This window comes from Aythya fuligula, chromosome Z (genome assembly GCF_009819795.1).
Source record: "Aythya fuligula isolate bAytFul2 chromosome Z, bAytFul2.pri, whole genome shotgun sequence".
In the NCBI taxonomy this organism is placed as follows: Eukaryota; Metazoa; Chordata; class Aves; order Anseriformes; family Anatidae; genus Aythya; species Aythya fuligula.
The window spans coordinates 28252865-28268873 of record NC_045593.1 but is presented as its reverse complement, the minus strand read 5'-3'; the positions used below and the strand labels follow the sequence as shown (position 1 = coordinate 28268873).

Genomic DNA, 16009 nt, shown 5'->3' with positions numbered 1-16009 from the left:
AAGTACCTCTCTAGCTCTTTTCAAATAAGCATCAGCAACTCTTACTTGATCTCATTTATAAACACCCTTTTTAAGGTGTAACATATAGATACAAAAATAAACACCTGTTCCTAGAATACATGAAAATACTACAGTGTAAACATACTTGTGTCCTGACTGAGACTGGTTTCTGAGACAAGGATCAGTTCTGAATGGTGCTGTTGGTCTGCCATGTTGTATTTTCCTTCATAGTCTAACTGTCAGGAGACAGTGAAACCTACAGTATTCCTCAACTTAAGAAGTTGCCAGCAGGTCAAGGAGGTGATCCTCCCCCTCTGCTCAGCCCTGGTGAGGCCACACCTGGAGTATTGTGTCCATTTCTGGGCTCACTCTTAAAAGAGGGAGATAGAGCGATTGAGTTCAGAGTAGGGCTATGAAGATGATTAGGGAACCGGAGCACCAGTCATACGAGGACAGGCTGAGAGAGCTGGGCCTGTCTAGTCTGGAAAAGAGAAGAATGAGGAGAGACCTCATCAATGTGTATAAATATCTGAGGGGAGAGTGTCAAGAGGATGGAGCCAGTCTCTTTTCAGTTGTGCCTAGTGAGAGGATGAGAGGCAAAGGGCACAGACTGATGCACAGGAGGTTCCAGCTGAATATGTGAGGACACTTCCTTACTGTGAAGGTGACAGAGCACTGGCACAAGTTGCCAAGAGAGGTTGTGGAGTCTCCTTCTCTGGAGATATTCAAAACACTCCTCGATGCCATCCTGCACAATGTGCTCTAGGTGATCTTGCTTGGCAGCGGGGTTGGACCAGATGAACTTCAGAGATCCCTTCCAACCTAAACCATTCTGTGATTCTGTGATTCTGTGATCTCAAGCCATATATGAAAAAAAAAAAAAAAAAAAACAAAAAACAAAAAACAAAACAAAACAAAACAAAACAAAGCACTGTCTTAATTGTTGGTGTTTTATTCTGTCTTCTATAGAGTGGCAAAAGTAATGAAGGTTCCTGTGTATGAAACACCAACAGGATGGAGATATTTTTCCAATCTCATGGATTCTGGACGTTGTTCACTCTGTGGAGAGGAAAGCTTTGGCACCGGTAAGTAATACATAATCAAAGATTTCCACAGACTTTTAATGACAATATTTTTTCAAAGTTAAATGAGTCAAAGCCAAAAAAAATCATCAAATTAACTCGATATTGTGCTTGAACAGAGGACTGTCAGATGTTGTATCTTGAACATCTTCTTGCAATCTCTGGTGTTCATCTGCTTTTGGAGTAAGAAACATGTGAAAGATGGACATTGTGAAGCCATAGGCAATCCTATCACTGCCCAGACAGTTTTCAGAGGTGTCTGCCACTCTTCTGACTTGAACGTTATGTGGAAGGATCTCATTGGTCACACTATAATAGTATTTTTCACAGACTGCAACAACCTTTTGAGGAATGTTGCCTGCATGCACATGGTTCTTGTGGACTTGTGGATGAGTCTACAAAGCATGAAGATCGGTATGTCTAATGGCATATCTAGCATACCTGTTCCAAACATCCCATGTTTAGAACATCACAATTACTGGAAAGTCAGATGAAGATAAAATCATCCCTAGAATAAATTCAGCTGCATGTCAGCACCTGTTTTCCCTAAGTATTTGTCTCTCATCTGTCCCAAGACCAGTCAACAACAGAGTGCAGAACTCAAGACAAATCTGAGCAGTCCTCAAGAATTCAGTACTGATGGGATTCAGTCAGAGCAAACCAGTAGAGTCTTTACTCTGTAAATCTACACAAACATAGTTTTGGATTATGAGGGAAACTGAATACATTTTACAGTGTTTGGTTTTTCTTTTCTAGATTCTGCCACATAATTTTTTTCTACTTCGTATTAGTAGGGTTATGTTGTAAATGTTTTTGAATAATCACATATCAGAATTACTTGACTTATTCCCTGGCTAATTTTTTCTGTATTTTGATGTGAGTTCCATGGAGTTTGATTTTTTGGTTTGTAATTCATTGGCTACAGCTTTTCACAGAAAATTATTTGTCATGCACTGAAGTTTGGTTTACAAATTTCATGTCACTTTGATTTAGATGACTCTAGTATTTAGTATTAGTTGAGGTTAATTAGAGCAGAATGCTGCTTGTTTAAAAATGAAGACTTCTTTAAGCCATACACATGTCACTTTATACAGTAGACTGTCATTAACTTTCCTGTAGGTATCTGGATTATGATAGAGAAAAAAAATAATAAAATGTTAGGTTTCTTTGGGTGCCTGTCTGTAGGAAGTAAAAGAAATTAAATGAACAATGAATGTGTATTTTGCTTTCTGTTCTGAATGTGAATGACTGTCCCAAGATAGGAAACCTAGCTGCCTTGTCTTAACTTCTGTGAGGAGCAGAGATTTGTATTGCCTTGGGTGTATCTTTTGAATGGATATTTTCTAATGGTCTTTTGCAGGGTCATTGAGTGACAGTTCTAGCTTGGAGAGAAGGGTGTTTCTAGAAGTAGGGAGGTCCTGTTCTTTTCGGAATGTACTGTCATTTGCTGCCATATGCTTTTAGACCACATCTCCATTTACCTATGAGAGGTCTTTACTGGGCAATGGTGTTGATTATGATTCTTGTAGATGTTTCTTTTCTCAGGGAGAAGAGAGGAATCTTTGCTTGCTTAATAGAGACTGGCTTCAAAGGACAATTGTCAGGAAAAAATTATGGTTCAGTGTCATTGTTTTATTCAGGTGGGCAGCTGAGCTCCATCACATCCTTTCTTTCACTGCCCCTCCTCAAAAGAAAAGGGGAAGAAAATACAATGCAAAGGGCTCAGGGGCTAAGATAAGGATGGGGAGATTGCTCAATAACTATCATGACGGGCAAAACAGTCTCAGCATAGGGAGATTAGAGAAATTTATTGCCTATTACTAATAATCTAGAGAAGTGGGAAACAAAGGAAAGAAACCGAAAACACCTTCCCCCATCTACCCTCCTCCTCCCTCCCCAAGTGGCACAGGGGAATGGGCAAATGGGTCTGCAGTCAGTCTTCAGCACTTCGTCTCCACCACTCCTTCACAGTCACTCTTTTCCCCTGCTCCCTGTGGGGTCCCTCCCATGGGATGCCATCCTTCCCGAACTGATCCTGTGGGGGCTGCCCACAGGCAGCAGCTTTCCAAGCACTGCTCCCACACGGCTCCGTCCCATGGGGTCCATCCATCCCCCAGGAGCAAACTGCTCCAGCACGGGTCCCCCATGGGTGGGCAGCAGCTCCCCCAAGACCCCTGCTCCTGCATGGGTTCCTCTCCACGGGCTGCAGCTCCGGCCCGGGGCCTGCTCCTGCAGGGGCTCTCCATGGGCCGCAGCCTCCTCCAGGCCACATCCACCTGCTCCACCGGGGGCTCCTCCACCCATGGGGGGGCTGCAGCGTGGAGATCTGCTCCATGTGGGACCCATGGGCTGCAGGGGGACAGCCTGCTCCACCAGGGGCCTCTCCCTGCACAGGCCACAGGGGAAGTGCTGCTGCCTGCCTGGAGCACCTCCTGCCCTCCTGCTGCATTCAGCTGGGGGGATTCAGGGCTGCTTCTCACTCATCTCTCCCAGCTGCTGTTCCCCAGAAGTTTTTTCTTCCTTTCTTAAACCTGTTCTCACGGAGGTGCAAACAGCATTACTTATTAGCTTGGCTCTGGCCAGTGGTGGGGCCCTTAACATGGAACAGCTTCTTGATTCTTCTCTCAGAAGCCACCCCTATGGCCCCACGCTACCAAAATCGTGCCATGTAAACCCACTACAAGCCATTGTGAAAAAGACCAAACACCAAATTTCCCTGGCACCTTGAAAAGGCATGGCCTATATCCATGTTCAGGTCTTCCTAAGTAGGCTCTCTGAAGAGTTGATGGACTTCAAGCCTGCAGATCACTTTTATAGAAATTAGAAGAAGTGGTTTCAGGGCTTGATCTACTGAAGCACTAAGGGCATTATGCTTTGTGTTGGCCTAACTTCTTTATTACCCAGAGTTAGCAGTTGCTTGTTGAGATTGGGAAAGAGGGGCAGTTGTCTAACAGAGATAAAGGGCCTTTGGGTTTTGCCTGTACTTCAGGGTGGGCAAGATAGTTACAATTCCTCTCTATCCCTGCACCTGACTTCTTTTCCTTCACTAGGGTTTTGCTGTAGGGCACTAAAACAATTGTGTTTTGTACAACAGCCTCTCTTCTAATTTTGAAGCTTGCATCTCCTAACCTCACACCAGCTCTGCATTCCTAACACTCTCTGTGTTCCTGTCTGAATCTGTTTCTCCTATCCTGTCATTAATTCTTCACATTTCTGATAAATTCTGTCTCTTGTGAGTTTTAAGATTCCTTGACCAACACATTTCTGGCCAGTATGGAGAGCTGCTCTACAGCAGCACTCAACCTATGCATCTCAGGCCATTCTGGTCAGATGGGCTTCCTGGTACCTGCAGCACTTCACTGGCAGTGCTGGAAGGCCTTCTGGCCTTCCAGTTTTGACAATGCCATCTAAATGCTGGTATAAACTGTCAGGATTGAAGCCCATGGGCATTCAGACAACTTGGAGCACTGGATCAGTGTGTAGGTAGTTGCTGTGTAAATGGATTGTGACAGTGCCTACAGGGCACTTACAGTGATGTCTAAAGTTTGTTTTATTCCCTGCCTCAGTTTTCTTATCATCTTTCAGTTCAGTGCAGCTGTCTGAAAATATCTCATATGCCAGGAGGTTTATTTGTAAAACACAGGCTGGTCTGTAGATGACCAACACGTTAGCGATGTGAGCTGTTTTTAGCAATAAATATTTACCTTATTGCGAACCTTTTGCTAATGTCCTAAGCTGCATGACCTTCACAAGTTTCTGCCACTATTGGGCATTTGAATCAATTTTACATCTTTCCCCTCCATCGTACCTATTTAGGGAACTGAAACTTAGTACTTTTTTAGCTTTCAGTGTGGGATTTTTCAAGAAATGTGCCATACAGCACATTACATCACAGAGTGGTAAAATTGTTGTTCTGTGCAAGAGAATGGAGTTTTATAGATCCTTGTTCTATTGTCAAACTAACTGAACAGCATTGGAGATTGATTGGTTGTGTACCCAGGTAATCCAGCCCAGCTGGAATTTCCAAACAATACAGAGCCCTAGTTTTATAATATAAGGGATTTTGCACTGGCAAGTAAATAAAAGCAAAAATTTCTGCTATAAAAGGAAAAAAGGTTTTGAAAACATCCCATATGGCTGTGTTTCCCAGACTTGTTTTTTGGCAGCTGATCTTGGAGCTCAACCAATGCTTTAAAAACTTCTTCCATTTTTGTAGCAGTGTGGGGAGCTTGTCAGATGAGGTTAGTAGCTTTCTGGTTCTGTGACTAATGCCCAGGACACAGTTCAGAGAAGGGCGTCAGCAGCAGCAATTAGTTTCTAAGTTTCATCAGCAAACTATTAATCAGGATTAGGAGAGCTGTGTGGTTGATTTATCTTTCTGCAGTTTAAGCCCCTTCAGTAATTGCTGCATCTTTCATAAACTTGCACGCTTCATCTCCAAATTTTCAGATGCCATTAACACCAACTGTCTTATCCTGCAAGATAATGTGAAAGAACTAGTGGAGAATATAAAGGTGGTCTGGTGTTGGAAATAATGAAAGCCTTAAAAAACCCATATGGTGGTATCTATGACAGTAACACAAATCTGAAATAATCCTGTTAACTTGAGTAAAAGAACAGATCAGAATGTCCCTAAATCTCCATTTGCCTAAAATATCACCAGAATTCAGATTCCTGGATGATAAGTCTGTAAGACTAGAACTGTGTGCAAACAAAAAATGTTGTACTATGAGTTTGTGAACTTGCCTCAATCTTATTTTTGCTTTGAAAATGTATTTACAAAATACAATACGCTAGACAGAGTTAGCTAGTCTAGGGAAAAGCAAATATGTTGTCTTCATGCATATGTCCCTCAGGGCTCACTCTCTCAATCAAAATTGCAAGTCATTTCAGATAAAGAACAGATGAGACATATAAATGCTTGCATGCCCAACAGCTTTACAACATCAGAAAAATCATAATATGAACATATTTTCTATGATCTTACTTTGTCTCTCAAGCTACTGACTCTCAAGTCTTTACTTCAGTTTAAGCCTGTCTAAGCTGAGTACTTATTTCTGAATGGGAACATGCTCTGACAGTTTTTCCCAGATTGTTTACTCTGAGTCTGGCCTTAGCAATTAACTGTTACAGTAGTAAAAGAAAAACCTTTTGCTACTATTATGTGGAGAAATACGTGACAAATTAATTCAAAAAATAAACTGTGAAAGTACTTGTTCTTATAATTTTCCTTAACAATGTCAAAATAGATATAATGGGATAATTGGAAAAATATTTATTGACTCCACTGTTCTTTCTGCTTCAGCTCCTTACACAGGGCCTGGAATTCATTAATGTGTTGGTTTTTCAGTAAAAAGTATAGCTCAGGATTATCCTGAGATTGATAAATTCCCTCAGCAAGACAGGACAACTGTTAGTATTGTAATTCCAGGAATACATAGTTGTGAATCATCTTGATCACTTTGTACAGACCAGCTCTGCCTCTGCAAATCCACAAGAGATACTGGGTATATAAACAAAAAACTGTTAGCTGAGCTGAGGCAGAACTAGCTTCCTGCCTAATCTTTCTAACATGTAAGTGGAGAGGTAGAAATAAAAGAGGGAAAAAAGCAAAGACATGTACAAACAAAGGTGCAGCAGGTGAAAACCAGAGTTGTCTGAGTTGTGGCAGTGAATTTTAATCTGCTAAAAGAAATAAAGGCAATACATTCACACATAGGTGCAAATAGTAGCTCAACTGATGGATATACTGGTATAATAAAAGAGGTGGAATAAAGAAGTTCTGAGAAATCCCAGTTGCCAATTTTCCTTCTAGTAAGAACAATGAACTGAGACGTTTCATGGACACACAGGATTATTGTTGCTATATCCACATTAGGCTAGCATTTTTAATCAGTGATTTTTAATTCTGGAATTGTTGTGTGGTTTCCAGGTTTCTCCATCAAGACTTTTGCCTCTGGGTTGCTTTTTTTTCAACGCTTTCTCTTTCCAGAGAAATATCAGTCTGTCTGTTGTTCTGAAGGACACACAAGGACACAGCACATGCCAAAGCTGCTAAATGGATCTGATACATGTGTACACTCATCCTTCTTCATAGAGATTTATAAGCTTAAGTCATGCCAGAACAAGGCTTGGAGCATGACACAGACCTTTCCAAAAATTCTTCTCTCCATGTTTCACTGGACCATTTTGGTTCAATGAAACATGCTCAAACCGTTTGTTAAATCAAAATGCATCTCTTCTTTGGTGTTTATTTCAGACGTTTGCACAGAAGTCTTGATATATTGACCATTTTGCTGACTGAATAATTTATTTTTCACTGCATGATTTGATGGCTTGTAGTCTGCAGAGTGTTATACAATCAGAGAATAAATGATTGCTTATATTAGAACTAATTGTCCAGGTGTTTAGTTTAATTCTGTGTCTCCACTTGTTGTTAGTATCTGTGGAGATACGTAAGCAAGTTAAGTTACTGGTAATAGCAGCAGTAGTGATAATTTTTTAGGCAAAATTGACTTTTCCAGTGTTAAGGATGAATGACTAAAAGAAGAGCCAGGAAGGTTAAGAAGGAAAGGAGCAGCCATGGTGGGGCATGCTCACGACTGCTAGGGCCATGCCCAGCCTCTCAGGGCTCCCCGGCCCTGCCCAACACCTAGGACCCCGTATCAGCCCCTGCCCCAGCAACACCACAGTAGGGCTGGTCTCCAGCTCCCTATGCTCCTGTCCTGCCCAGACGTTGGCCCTGACAAGCTGCTTCTGGTCCCCAGGGAGCCCCCAGTCCCTGTGGTGACCCAACAGCTGGTGACATGACAAGGAATGCAGACACTGGAGGGAAGTGACAGGTCTCTTCCAGATCTCCTTTTTGGTGGTACTGGCAGAAACCTGCACTGGCAGCATTATCTGGAACAGACTCTTGGCTAAAGTAAAAATGATCACGACCATGCCATCTGCTTTTCATATGAGCAAAGATGACTTTATTATCTGTAGGTCTTAATGTTGGAGTTTCTGTGGAAGGCATCCTTCAGCTGACCTAGTGTGTTATCATAACAAGGGAGTAGAAGAGCTGAGGACCTGATTATCTGAAGGGCTGATTTCCTGTGGAGGGACATTTGTTTTCCTTTTTTATCTGAAGCTATTTGCAAAGCTCTGAGAGCTCATAAATAACCCTGCCCTCTTTCTTCTGATTAGTCGGCACTCCATACTTTGATAGCGCCCGGAGGCTCTGAACCAGGGAACACAGTAAGCTCTTGCTGTTTTTATAGCAGCTGCTCGAGGACCATCCGATTGCTCTAGGCATTGTATTAGGAGACTGTTCTTGTTGCAGAGAGCTCACAGGCTGCAGACCAAGGCAGATAAAAAGAGGAGAAAAGACATATTCTCAGTATCATGACAGCTACTTTGCAAACATGAAGGAATATTACTGCCTGTCTCAGTTTTTAAATCCATCTGTGCTATTCAGTGTCCCTGTTTTCTATGTTACCAAACTCACAGACACAAGCATTATCTTCATATGGCTTGTTTGTTATGCTTTCTAGAAACATATTTTTCCTTAAAAACTCTTCAATAATTTTATACAGCTCTAGTATTGTGCTGAAATAGTCATTTACATGTAGTTAACTTTGTGGTCTTTGTTGTTGTTGTTGTTGTTGTTGTGTGTTAGATTCAGGGGGCTGAGGGTCTACACCCCAGGGGTGAATGAAAGCAAAGGAGCCTAAGCGGCAGACAGAGTTGTGGCAAGCCCAGAATGATGGGCTCTTAGCAAATTTGTAAGAATAGCATCTGTTAGCCTGACTGCTGCTGTCTCTCAAGAAGAGGGACTGCAAGTTGAAGACAGCAGCAGTGACTGTCAAGAGTGGAACCCAGGAACCATGGTGGCTCCAGGCAGGTCTTACTGTTTTCCTTATATGTCTTTAATTTTCTGTTGACTTTTCACAGGATTAATAGCTTCAGTGTATCGATTTATATTATGGGATCCACGTTTGCTGCCAGTAGGAATACACAGCCATTTTAACAAATGAGTGTACAGAACTTTCAGGCTATTCTGCACAACAAGGTTTTTGTGTTTGATGAAGGAGGATATGTCAGGCAGCAGGTTTTGAAGCTAATTATGTTTAGATTTCTCTGTGGATTATTCTTGCTAAGTAATTTCAAGGAGCATGGATAGTCCAGCTGGTTGCCACTGATTTGATAGTAATTGATGGAGGAAACAAAACTTGTGATTTAATGTATTTATTTTGTACCTAGGGTTTCTGTATTTTGTGACTAGATAAAAAATGGTAACAGTACAGCTAACAAACTTCAGCCAAATCTAGTATTATTGTGCTAGAATAATGGCCACAGATTTAACCTATCAAGTTTTTTGAGTTTATTAGCTTAAGTAGTAATCTTCCATATCTACTGAGCGTCAGGTGTATGAGATCTTACTTTATATTAATTATCAGTAATCCATGCTTTGTTATGAATTTTTATCATCTGAATTAAGTACAGATTGCCTCAAAATTTTGCTGTAAATTATCCAAAAGTAGAGGGCACTAGCTGAAGTGGCCAAGACCTTTCCTATGAAATACTCCTTTGTTAGAAAATGCTGATTATTGAAACTTTATGCATTCTTGTTTTAACAGGCAGAGTTTAGCTTCATAGAAATGTTTCTAGTCAAGGTATGATATATGTTACATGTCTATTGCAGAGCAGGCCATTACTCCAAGTTGGCATTTTGGTTTTGGACATGGGAAATGCAAGTCCATGCTTGTTTGAATTCAGACAGTAGACTTGAACTTGTGCTTCCTGCATCTCAGAGTATGTGCTAAATCCTTTGGGGGTAGTCCAAAATAGTTCTCAGTCCCCACTGTTGTATCAATTTCTGTCTTCATAAATAAAAAGCTAGGAAAGGACTTAGATATGAACATTCAAACAGTTTTATCACTGAGAAGTACAGAGAAATGCAGAAAGGGGAAAAGTGAAGTGTTATTTTCTACTTTTTTCGCCAGACTTATCATGCTCATCATAGTTTGTTTTTTTTTTTTTCTTTTTTTTTTTTTTTTTGGTCATGAACATTCTGGAAATCTTCATTTTTTTATGAAATGGGAAAATTCTTTCTCCACAGCTTGATGGATGAACGTCTGTGCAAATAAGGAGATGCAGTTGAACTTGACTCGTATAACTCAGAACATTCTGCTTCATGGCCAAGAGGTTGCATATCTGGCCCAGTTCTAGGAAAGGGTACCAGAGGTGTGAAAATACCCTGCATGGCTGTGAGCGGGAGCAATGATTAAAAATGTTTTACTGCTACTACTACTTTTATCCAAGTACTTGAGTATCTTTTTTATTTAACCGTAGAAGTACAGACTTTGTCATATGTAAATGAATCACATTTTAAACATTAGTTCTGCTTGTCTGTCTAGGAGCTACCATAGTTGTGGAGATTACTACCTTACAGATTACTGTTAGGTGACGTACAAGTTGAATAAGCCCAGCCTCCTTACCTTGTTTTCTGATATGCAGGAATAGCAAATAATGTGCTTTACATATCTCTCCTTAGGGTCTGATCACCTGCGAGAGAAAGATGGATTATGGGCAGTGCTAGTCTGGCTGTCAATCCTAGCAGCTCGAAAGCAAAGTGTCGAGGAGATTGTCAGGGATCATTGGGCAAAATTTGGCCGGCACTACTACTGCAGGTGGGTGTTTGCTATGTCTGCACAATGAAAATCTGCTACAGATTGCCATTGTTCTGCACGCAGTTTTTTTATGTTGAGAATTTACTTACTTACTGAAGGAGCAGTGTGTTTATGTCACTTACAGTGTATGGATAATTGATTTTTCTGACATCAAATGCAGAAATGTTCAAATCACTTACACGTGGAATCCATGGGAGTAGTTAGCTACATGGTATTGAAAAAAATCAAAATCTCAGCACAAGTTACTCATGTATTTGTTTCTGTCTGTGCTTCCACATGAAAATGTTTTTGTGAGAACTTGGACTATGTCTACTTTTAAGTCAGAAGAACTCTTCCAAAGATCTAGATGTTTACTCATTTTTATTAAGGTCTGGGAAAGGTGAATTCTAACTGGTGTTTCCATGATACATACCTTATCTTAGTCTCTGTCTCTCTCTCTCTTTTTTTTTTTTTTTTTTTTTTTTTCCCAGAATATACTTAATCCAGAGGAGCTAACATATCTGTAACATCTTCTGCCCACAGCTGTTCCTCAAAAATTTTAGCAAAAATTCATCTATTTCAGTTTCTTTTGAGCACTGGGCTGATTGTGTTCTTAATTTCAGAAAGCTGTCAGTGTATTGATTATGTTTTCTGTATTACTTTAGAAACCATGCATTTTCTAAATGGGGTTTCTCTTGCCTCAGAGCTAAGTGGCCAGTGTAGAACTGTGGTACTCGCACATCACGGGCAGGTTGCACAGAACTGCATGTATGTGCTAGTTCGATTTGCAATGAAGTACTTCAATGGTCCACCTCTAATTTTTGAAGTAAGCAGTAAATTGCTAACTGTGCACATAGTGAGCTTATTTATTTATTTATTTATTTTTCCCTAAGCTGTTCAGGACTTACTTTTTACTTCTACTTTTCTTATATATATGAAAGGTTTGATTATGAAGCATTGGAGCCCAGAACAGCGTATTTCATAATGAGAGACCTCGAAGCTTTGATCACTGACAAATCATTCAGCCATCAGCAGTTTGCTGTGGGCAACAATATCTACAGTGTGGAAAGAACAGACAGCTTTGAGTACATAGATCCTGTGGATGGCACTGTGACCAAAAGACAGGTATGGCTGTAGTGATGGAGTAGCAATGTTTTGGAGCTTTCAACATGTCTCTTAAAATGTTGTTTCTAACATTCAGGTGACAAGCCTCACCATTTATTTATTGGATGGTGATTTCTTTGCTCTGATAGACACCACATTTCCTACTTAAGATTAGCTCAGACAGGATAAGATAATATACCTCTGGTTTAGCTTGCCCTTGCTGTGCGTAGATGGAGGCCAGCTGTAGTGTCACTGGGAATGTGGGAAGGTATGGAGTCCCTGTTGACAGCAATGCAAGTATAGTGAGGGTTCCCTTTCCTGAACAATGGAAAGTGTCCTGTAGAAAGAGAGTCTTTGCTTTTCCTATTTTCTATCTGAAATCTACACCTTAAAAAAAGAAAAAAAAGGTCAAATTTTCTTGCTTTCAGTGGTGTACAGTATTTGCATTATTAAGGCACATTATTCTCTTGTGGCCAACAGCATGCAGAAGACTTAAGTAGATTGTACCATATGTGGGCATGTTTGACTTCTCTAGCCAAAATGACTGCTTCTTTGGTCCTTCTCGGCTGACTGTAGTCTGTGTCAGTAAGATTCCTTGGCTATCAAGTTTTGCAACTCAAACTGAGCCTTCAGTGTTTCATGATGTACTCAAAACTAATGATGTACTGGTTAAATGTTTATTAAAACATCTTGAATATGAACTATGGTTCATATTTAAATGTGTTCTGATTTTATGCTGTTTATTTTTATTGTCCCAGTTTCTGTGGTTTGTAAATTACTTGACCTGACCAGACCCTTACAAATGATATTACGAGCCATTAAAACTATTGTCATGCCATTCTGCTCAGCATATTTATAGTTTCCATTTATCATTGCATCCAGATAATATAAGCAGCCCACCTGCCAGTGAGCTATTCTCTTTGTGCTTTTTGCTGTTGAAACAATACATGAGGATATTGTCATATCCAAGTCCACTGGAAAATTACAGGCACAGCAGGCTTATGGCCCTTGTCCTTTTAAAAAATAGCTAGTAAATGTTTAGTGTATTTTTCTTTCCCTTACTTTGCATCCAAAGCCCTGTCCTAAATTGGAACATAATTGCTAATCAAATCACAATGTAACACAAATAGAGAAGCATGACTTGGACTGTTTTTAGATGGACTCTGAGTCCATAAAACCAGAGAGCATATGTTTTCATAGGCAAAAGCACTCAGTTATTGAGAGTACAGTTCAACCAGATTGTCTTCATACAAGGTTACATTCCTATCTCTGTGTATCTGCAGCCTCAGTGGGATTCTCCAAGCACAATAAAATAAGAAAGGCCACTAACCTGGACAAATGAAACAACAGTTCCTGCTGCCATTTCCCTCAGGTAGCTTTCTCTTGTGTAAATACAGATGCCTCATTATGACTGTTATGAGTTTCATGTAGATTTTCAAGCTATGTTTTCAGGAACCCGTTCAAAGTTTTGTTCCAAAGCAGTATGTGGATAGACATTTACATTCAGAGTAACTAAGCAACTTCTCATGAATGAGAAGCTGGCCTCATACTAACAAATCAGTGTTAATAAACAGCAAGAACAGACACAGCAACAGAAAACAAACACAGCAACAACAAAACAGGCAGATAACAATACACCCAGACTGTACGTTCTAATTTATTCTGACTATTGAAACCCATGAATATTGTTTATCACAGTGCAATAAGGTATAAAATTAAACATTCTGCTGTTCTTGAAGACTGTTTTCATTTCTGAAGTCTTATTGTGCTAGCTTTTGCACAAACATTAGCACATAACAGTGATGCTCCTGAGGATCCTGCAATCTAGAAACAGGACCATTTGCATTTGTCTATGGAATTTGAATTAGAAGGACCAGAAATTGACCATTGTAAGACCTATCATATTCTGAGATTCACAGAATAAAACTCCTGAGCTTTATTATTTAAATTTTAACGTTTTCTTGCTCCTTTTTTTAGATTTAAGATTCAAGAGGCTCTGCATATGGTCTGGTGGCTTTTTGGTTTTGTTTCTTTTTTTTTTTTAGTTTAAGCAAGAGTCAGGAAAAAGGCATTGGACAAGCTGGAAGAAAGTTTTTTCATATAACTCCAGAGATAAGGCAAAAATTCTTTTCTATTCAGAACGATTGTTTCAATCCTGTACAAGCAATAAGGTATTTCCTGTCAGAACAGTGGTCTGCTATGCCTTGGAGACACTCAAGGGTCCATAGAGGGATGAATAGAAATTATGATAACCACAGTATTATGAAGAAAGATGTAGCTATTTTACATGTACTTAATTTATGTACGTGTCTCTGTTTAATATATTACTGATAGGCTATATTTTCTACTGGTATTGCATACTCTGCTGCTATACTTTAATAATGGTTTTCAAAATCCTAAGCCATTTTGCTTTAAGTTGGCTATGTAGCCTTGTTCATCCTAACTTACTATGCTGGTTAATTCCTACTCATTAAATATTAATATGTTAACTGAAAAAAAAAAAAAAAAAAAAAAGCACACAACAAAACTGCTAGAAACCAAATTTGCATAGTACAATATGCATTAAGTTTAGTTTTCTGGGTGCTTCACAGATCCTAGTAAATTTGCAGCTTAACCAGATTATAATGCAGAAGGGAGAAATCCCTGTGAAGCTCTGTCTGTCATACTACCTCCCAAGCCAGTGAGTTAACCATGGAACAGAATTTTCAGAGTTTCCACACAACTCATTAATATCCATTAGCAGGCCTAATTTGCCTAGCATAAATATCTGCAGATGTCCAGTGTGGGAGCTGTACAGAACATTCTCATATGCTTTCTCCTGGAAAAACGACTTATCAGTTCCCACAAGAAAATATGTTTGTGACAAATAGTGTGCCCTGTCTTATTAAAAGTGCAAGTTTCTCTCCTGTGTACTTGTCAGTGTGCTACTCTTTCTTTTTTTCCCTACCATACAATTTCTGCCTGGCACTTAGGAGATTATTGTTTTTAATGGGTACAGCCTCTGTGTTTCTGTAATTCCCTTTTGCCAGACTATTGTAAGTTGTATGGCAGGACTTGTAGTCTTATAGACAAATATCAGCTGTCATCACTCTTGTGTAAAAATCAATACCGTTGGTCATGTGTCCCTGAGAAATGTGAAATGGAGAAAATAACAAGCTCAGAAATAGTACAGTGAACTGTCTGAATGCTGGTTGTGTGTGTGTGTATGTTACACAAAAATCCCATGTACCATAAAACCATCAAAGTGGCTACAGATGCTGTAGTTTGGTAGAATATTTTGGCATCATAAAGTTGAAGGCAGAGTTATGGGGAGTGTTTATAAGGCTTTTTTGTTCCAAAAGACCTTAAGTTAGTGAGTGATGAGATTTCAGAATCTAATATTCTAGGAGAAGTAGCAATGTGTTATTGTTATTATTGACAGATAAACAGGGAGTATGCAGAAGAGTGTTCAAGTTGGTGCTGCTAGTCATGTCGTTGCGGGGGTGGTTTGGCCTACCAGGAACATACAGAATGTCCACTTCGTAATTGAATAGGAAGACAAGCTCATGCTCATGCTCATGATAGTTATGGTTTCATTTTGTGCATGTTATACTCCCTTCCTTCTTAAACCTGTTTGACGTTAATGTTACATACTTGAGATGCTGGTCCTATGTTTGATTACCATTCAAAGTGTTGGTGCATGTTAAAATTAATTTGTATTACTCTCATACCAGTGAAATAGAGGTTCATGTTATCACCAAAGTTAGAGATGGATAATATTTCTTAGGCCATCTGATCCAACCCTTTATCCATGTGTGATATTTTCGTATTTCCTAGTGTTAATGGATAGTATCATCCAGACAGTTCTTTACTCAGGGCTGAAGATATTTTGACGTCTACCTGAGAAAACAAAGGTTTTCCACCTGTATTTCAGAATGCTGAAGCACTGTGTCAATAACAGAGTCTTCTCAAGCTGCTGATAAAAATGGAAGAATAAAATACTTCTCCCTTAATTCTCTTCTCTCATTTTTGAATAGTTTGCTGCCCATTAAAATTAGCAAGGATCTCAATTTATGCACTAGGCATTTTTCAACAGCAGGACTAAAATGGGAAATAAAGTTCAGTAGTAGAACAGGGGTGGCATTTGGCCTAGGAGTGCTATTTACAGAAAGGGAACTAGGATGTGTGTTA

At 39.8% G+C, this 16009-nt stretch overlaps 1 protein-coding gene across 2 annotated transcripts in view; it reads left to right on the top strand.

Annotated features, from left to right (window-relative positions):
- The window catches only part of PGM5 (phosphoglucomutase 5), an 83575-nt gene that overhangs the window by 49247 nt on the left and 18319 nt on the right, over positions 1–16009 (top strand). Inside the window, exons 7-11 of one of the 2 annotated variants that reach the window (XR_004254361.1) lie at positions 970–1085; positions 10621–10756; positions 11677–11860; positions 13123–13211; positions 13885–13918. Coding sequence is in view for 1 of the 2 variants with exons in the window: in XM_032206408.1 (XP_032062299.1) it covers positions 970–1085; positions 10621–10756; positions 11677–11860 (436 nt within the window). In the remaining variant the exon portion in view is untranslated. Of the gene's footprint in view, positions 1–969; positions 1086–10620; positions 10757–11676; positions 11861–13122; positions 13212–13884; positions 13919–16009 lie in introns of those variants that run through there. The other variant, XM_032206408.1, reaches the window with a different exon arrangement.